At 61.1% G+C, this 5,822-nt stretch overlaps 1 protein-coding gene across 2 annotated transcripts; it reads left to right on the top strand.

The window, feature by feature from the left end:
- The first annotated feature begins 2,278 nt into the window (after nt 1-2,278).
- On the top strand, nt 2,279-4,783 carry HMX3 (H6 family homeobox 3). Of its 2 annotated transcripts, XR_012043823.1 has the most exons (3): nt 2,279-2,595; nt 2,804-3,477; nt 3,818-4,783. XR_012043823.1 is itself a non-coding variant. In XM_072870457.1 (2 exons), exons 1-2 carry the CDS (start codon nt 2,280-2,282, stop codon nt 3,409-3,411), a joined length of 924 nt encoding a protein of 307 aa, XP_072726558.1. In that variant the 5' UTR covers nt 2,279; the 3' UTR covers nt 3,412-3,510. The 2 variants fall into 2 exon arrangements, 1 of the variants encoding a protein (XP_072726558.1); XM_072870457.1 differs by lacking the exon at nt 3,818-4,783 and having other exon boundaries at nt 2,804-3,510.
- Nucleotides 4,784-5,822: the final 1,039 nt, after the last annotated feature.

The raw sequence follows: 5,822 nt of genomic DNA on the forward strand, positions 1-5,822 counted from the left end.
CTCGGAGGATAGGCGAGAGCCCTGGTTAGGTGACTATAGGCTGTTTTCTGTATAGAACTATTTTCTGTCTCTCATTTTTTCTATATGTTTTACCCCAGAGTTGAGGAATATTTCCACTGAAATAGCATTTCTTTGAAAAATTCCCAATGAGCTTTATTTTGCCTGATGCCTTTAAGTGAAACAGTTGTTAACAAGAGCAGAATATTTCTGTAAACTCCTACTGCTCCTCGCAACGAAGATAACAGTTTAGAAATGGTCACATAAGAGACGGTGCTCTGAAAGAAGTCACGTACACTGAAGGTATATGAAATATCATGCCTGTTGCAGCCAAAACTATTCCATGATTGGGTCTATGTAAATTTTCCCTGGATTTATAACCCCAAATGTTCGGGGGGAAGCAGAACTCCTGGGGACAGGTTGCAAGCATTAACATGGAGAAGTTTGATTCAGATAAAAGATGTCTTATTTCAAATTGCCAGGTGGGTGTCTTTAAAAGGGAATAGCAAGAGAAATCAGTTATATTTGATCAGGGCATTAAAGCATTTAAATGTAGAGGTTGTTGCCCCCCTACGCACACGCGCACACTTCTGAGTCTATAGCTCTGCGTATGCCAGGACAGATTTTGGCGGTGCATGCTCACGTGTATTTCAAGTGTTTAGAAGCACGCCAGAATTGAGAGGCTGGTATGCTCTCTTCTCTCTCTTTCCTCCGTCCTTCCTTCCTTCCTTCTTTTCTTCCTTCTTTTCCTCCTTCCTTCCTTTCCTCCTTCCTTCCTTTCCTCCTTCCTTTCTTCCTTTCCTTGTTTCCTTCTTTCTTTTCTCTCTCCCCTTTCCCTTTCCCTTTCCCTTTCCCCTTCAGGATGCCGACCTACGTTACCGATTCAGCCCCAAACGGGAGCCGCACCTGCCCGCCCAGCCGCCGCCGGCAGAGTGGATGTACCCACGGGCACCACGCGGAACTACAGCCACACCGGCGGTCACGTCGCGGCCCTCAGGGGCCAGAGCCGCCCGGCCCGGCCCGGCCCGGCCCGGCCCCGCCGCCGCCTCCCCGGGATTTGTCGTGCGGCGTGGCGCGATGCTCCGCTGGCGATGCCCCGGGCGGGAGCCCCGTGCCCGCCCGTCCCGGGACGCGGGGCCCCGGGACGCGGGGCGCTCCCGCGGGGGCGGCGCGGCCCGGCAGGGGGCGCCCTGTGCCCGGCGGCGGGGCCGGGCCCCGGCAGCGGCGGCGGGCGGTGGGCGGCGGGCGGCGGGCGGCGGGCTGGGCCGTGCCCCGGAGCCCCGCCGCGGCCGGGAGATGGCCGCCCCCGCCCCGCCGCCCCGCCGCCACGGGCTCGACGTGTGCCGCCGGCCCCGCTCCTGCGCGGCCGGTGGGAGCGGCGGCGGGAGGCGGAGGGGCTCCGTGAGCGGGGGGAGGCGGCCCGGCCCGGCCCGGCCCGGGGAGAGCCCTCCTGCCGCCCCGCCACCGTCCGCAAAGTCGTTTCTGCCCCAAGGCAGAGCCCGGCGCGGCCCAGGGCGGCGGAGCGGGGTGCCGCCGGCTCCGGGGCCCGGTAGCCCGGCTCGGCGCGGCTCGGCCCGCTGCCCCCCGGCGCCGGCGGCTTTTGTTACCGGCGGTGCGGGGCCGGGGGGTGGGGGGAGGCGGCGCGGCGGGGCGAGGGGAGGTTTTGTGGCAGGAGCGGCGCGGTCCGTGCCACTCGCCTCCCGCCGCTCCCGTGGTGCTTCAGCCGAGCCGGGATCCCTTTGTGCTAATAGCCCCGTCCTCATTTGCTGCCTAATTGGACTATATAAAGCCAATAACGGGCGGGCGCTCGTAGCCTCCAGCCACAGCAGCACGTCGCAGGGGGTGCCGGGGCCGCGGCGGCTGCGGGCAGGGGCTGCGCGGAGCCTTCTCCTCCCGGCTGCCTCCCCGCCTAATCCCATTTGCCATTGTGCGTGCCCAATCGCCGTGTGCTCCCCGCGTTTAACTTGGATGACATTTTGATTTCATCATTAGCATCCGGCGCCAGGTTGACGCAGCAGCAGCGGCGGCGGGAGGCGGCGGCGGCAGCGACGACCCCGGCTCTCCGCCTGCCCGCAGCAGCCCCTCGGTGCCGCGGGCTGCGCGGGTCCCCTCGGCCCCCCGCCCTGCCGCCCCCCCATGCGAGGGGGCCCCGGCCGGCCCCGCCGCCGCGCTCCCACGCCGCCCCGCCGCGCCTCTCCCCCGCGCCGCCGGGAGCCGCCAGCTGCGCGCCGGGCGCGGGCTGCGGGGCCAGCGGCGGGCAGGAGCCGGGCGGGCGCCGGAGGATGCCGGAGACCGGGCAGGAGCCGCCCAGCGCCCCGCCGCCGCCCCCCAAGGAGTCCTTCTACATCAAGAACCTGCTCAACGGCGACCCCCCCAAGGCACCCCCCAAGCAGCCGCGGCCGCTGTTCGCCCCCTCGGGCAAGGCGGCGGCGGACGGCGGCGGCTTCGCCCTCTCGCAGGTGGGCGACCTCGCCTTCCCCCGCTTCGAGATCCCGGCGCCGCGCTTCGCCCTGAGCGCCCACTGCCTGGAGCGCGCCCAGACCTGGTGGTACCCCTACGCCCTGACGCCGGCCGGAGCCCACCTGCCCCGCACGGAAGGTACCGCTCCCCCCCCCCCCCCCTCCCTCCCTCCCCGGCGGGGCGGCGGCGGGGACCGGGGGCGGCGGGGGGGAGGCTGGCGGCGGGGCGACGCGGGGCCCCGGCCGGCTCGCCCCTCTTCCCCCGGCGGGACGCGGGGGCCGGGCGGTGAAGGTGTCTCTTTGTGTCCCTTACCCCCCCCACCCCCGCCCTCGCCCTTCCCCTCCAGCCGCGGAGAAGTCCCTGCTGAGGGACTCGTCCCCCGCCTCGGGCACCGACCGGGACTCCCCGGAGCCGCTGCTGAAGGCCGAGGGGGAGCCGAAGGAGCTGGACTCCAAGAGCCCCGACGAGATCGTCCTGGAGGAGAGCGACTCGGAGGAGGCGAAGAAGGAGGCAGGCGCCGAGGACTGGAAGAAGCGGGAGGAGAGCCCGGAGAAGAAGCCCTGCCGCAAGAAGAAGACGCGCACGGTGTTCAGCCGCAGCCAGGTCTTCCAGCTGGAGTCCACCTTCGACATGAAGCGCTACCTGAGCAGCTCGGAGCGGGCCGGCCTGGCCGCCTCCCTCCACCTGACAGAGACCCAGGTGAAGATTTGGTTCCAAAATCGCCGCAACAAGTGGAAGAGGCAGCTGGCGGCCGAGCTGGAGGCCGCCAACCTCAGCCACGCCGCCGCGCAGCGCATCGTCCGCGTCCCCATCCTCTACCACGAGAACTCGGGCGCGGAGGGGGGCGCGGGGGGCGGCGGAGCCCCCGGCACCCAGCCCCTGCTCACCTTCCCTCACCCCGTCTACTACTCCCACCCCGTGGTCACCTCCGTGCCGCTCCTGCGGCCCGTCTGAGCCCGCCCGCCGCCGCCGCCGCTGCGCGGAGGGGCGCGGAGAGGCGCGCAAGTCGCCGGCCCGCTTGTAAGTACTCCAGCCACTCGTGCCGTTCACCCGGCCGGCGTCTGCGGAGCGGGGAGGGGGGGGGGAGAGGGGTGCGGGGGTGGAGGGGACCCCTCGGCGGGTGGTGCTAGGAGGGAAGTCGCGAAAATTTAGGGAAAAAAAAATCTAAAGTAAAAATGGGGGGAGGGAGAGGAGGATAAGGAAAGTGAAAGCGGGAACTTGTAGAGAACCCTGGAGCTGTCACACCTTTTGTAAACGTGGAGGAAAACCGCGATGGTCTCTGTGGCTTTAGTTTTATTTTTGTAAAAAAACAAAAGAAAAAAAAAGGATAATAATAAAAAAAAAAAATGAACGACCCCAGGCCGCTCCTCGGGATTTGCCAAACGCTAACGGGAAGCTGCATTTCTGTTCCTTTCGGACCTCTCCTTCTGCCTCCAAATTGTTCAGGCTCCTGATCCTGTCGTGACTTAAACTGCATCGACCGCGGCTTTTCGTTCAGGCAGACCTCGGTACCCATTTGCCTCTTTGCTTTCCCATATTTCGTACCTTTCGGTTTCTGTCATGGGACTTTCTAATGAGCAAGAAATACAGCCTCAAAGTGACCGGTGAAACACACCCGCACGCTTTGAGTGACCCTTATTTATTATCGTTTACTTAGATATTTTAAATTCTTGTTTATAATTCTCCTTTTCCTAGTTGTTGGGTTGGTTTGGTTTTTTTTCCTTGTAGAGTTATTCCGGTATTTTGGGGAAAAAAATCTGTACCCTTTTGCTTTCTTTTGTAATACTGATGATGGTTATTATTATTAATTATTATTGTACTTTTGAACTGTGCAATATTGTACGACGATTCTTAAAGCACTGCTTTTATTTGAATGGTGAGGAAAGGGTTTTTAGCATTGTATAATTGCGTTCGTTCATGTTGTACAAAATAAAAGAAAAAATAATTAAAAGCGAAGGGAAGTGAGAAGAGAGGAGCAAGGCATGGGAATAAGCATCAGCCCGGCTTATGCGAATAAATAACAAGGGAGATTCGGTGAGCTGGGCGCTTTAAGTGAAGGACAATCAACTTTAGGGTAATTTTAATTTATTTGATATGATGTACAGTTTTCTTCTAAAGTCCATCGAGTATGTGGATTTTAATAGGCAGAAATCCAGTGAGGACTGGACACCTCTAGTCTCTCTCTGTCTTAGTGTCTGCTCACCTGTTGTCTGACAATTGTTTGCTGTCTTCCCAAGGGTTTGGGTTGGTTTCTTTTCTTTATTTTATTTTAACACACCCCCCCTCCCTTTCGGTTGTACTCTCTGCCCTCTCGCTTTCTGTTAGGGATCGGTCCTATTTTTAAAACAGCCTATATTGTTATAAACTTAATGTTGTGGTGGAAAAAAAAATCAATAAAACCCGTTCCTTATCATTTTTGAAAGTGTGGCTTCGGAGAAAAACAAACAAACAAACAAACAAAAAGAAATAACCCAATAAACCAAGCCTGGTCTGGCGGCGCTGCCGCCCTGCTCGGCCGGGGCTGCCGGCCGGGGCGCGGGGGCGGCGGGCGCGGAGCCGGCCCCGCCGGGGCTCCCGGGGAGCGGGTGTCCGGAGGCCCCCTCCGCCGGGGAGCGGATCGACGGGGGGGGCCTTGCCCAGCTCCGCCGCAGCCGGGGGCATCGCGGCTGGGTAACCCCGAGCGAGGGCTCCCAGGCCCCCAGGGAGCCCCCCGGGCCGGGCGGGAGGGGCGGGCGTGGGGAGGGGGAGTCCCTTCCCACCCGGGGGCCGCCTCCGCGGGGGTTCCCCTGAACTTCTGGCCGCCCCTTCCTCTACCCCCGCCGGCTGCTTCGCCTCCCGGCGGGGGTCGGTGCTGCCCTTCTCCTTCTCCCTCCTTTCTCCGGGGGGCCGCCGCAGAGGGCTTGCCCGAAGGCACCCCAGGGTGTCCCCCCCCTCCCCACGGCCGGAGCCGTCACTCGTGTTAATACACCCGGCGCGGGTATTTCGAGATAGGATCGCTCTCCGCTTCCCGAAGATTGGCCCGAATCGACGTGTTTACAGCGCCGAGGGCAGGACTTCGGGCCAAAGAAATCAAAATAAAACGCAGCCTTGCGAAAAGATCATCCTGCGTTTTCTTTTCGTTTGGGATAAAAACCCTGGCAATGGGTCGTAAATGAAAAATAAACAGAGTTTCGGAGTCAAAATACGCTGCTCGCTGTGTCGCCTACAAACAGAGTGATGCCTTTTCTGTTTGCAATACTAACTTCGGGACAAGTCGCTTGCAGCTCATTAAAAATATTGTTGTAAGAGCAAATACGTCTTCCCATTTTACAGCGCGGTAGCACGATGTTATCAAACGGCAAGGGGGGGAAAAAAAAGAAAAAAAG

Source organism: Ciconia boyciana, chromosome 8 (assembly GCF_034638445.1).
Source record: "Ciconia boyciana chromosome 8, ASM3463844v1, whole genome shotgun sequence".
In the NCBI taxonomy this organism is placed as follows: Eukaryota; Metazoa; Chordata; class Aves; order Ciconiiformes; family Ciconiidae; genus Ciconia; species Ciconia boyciana.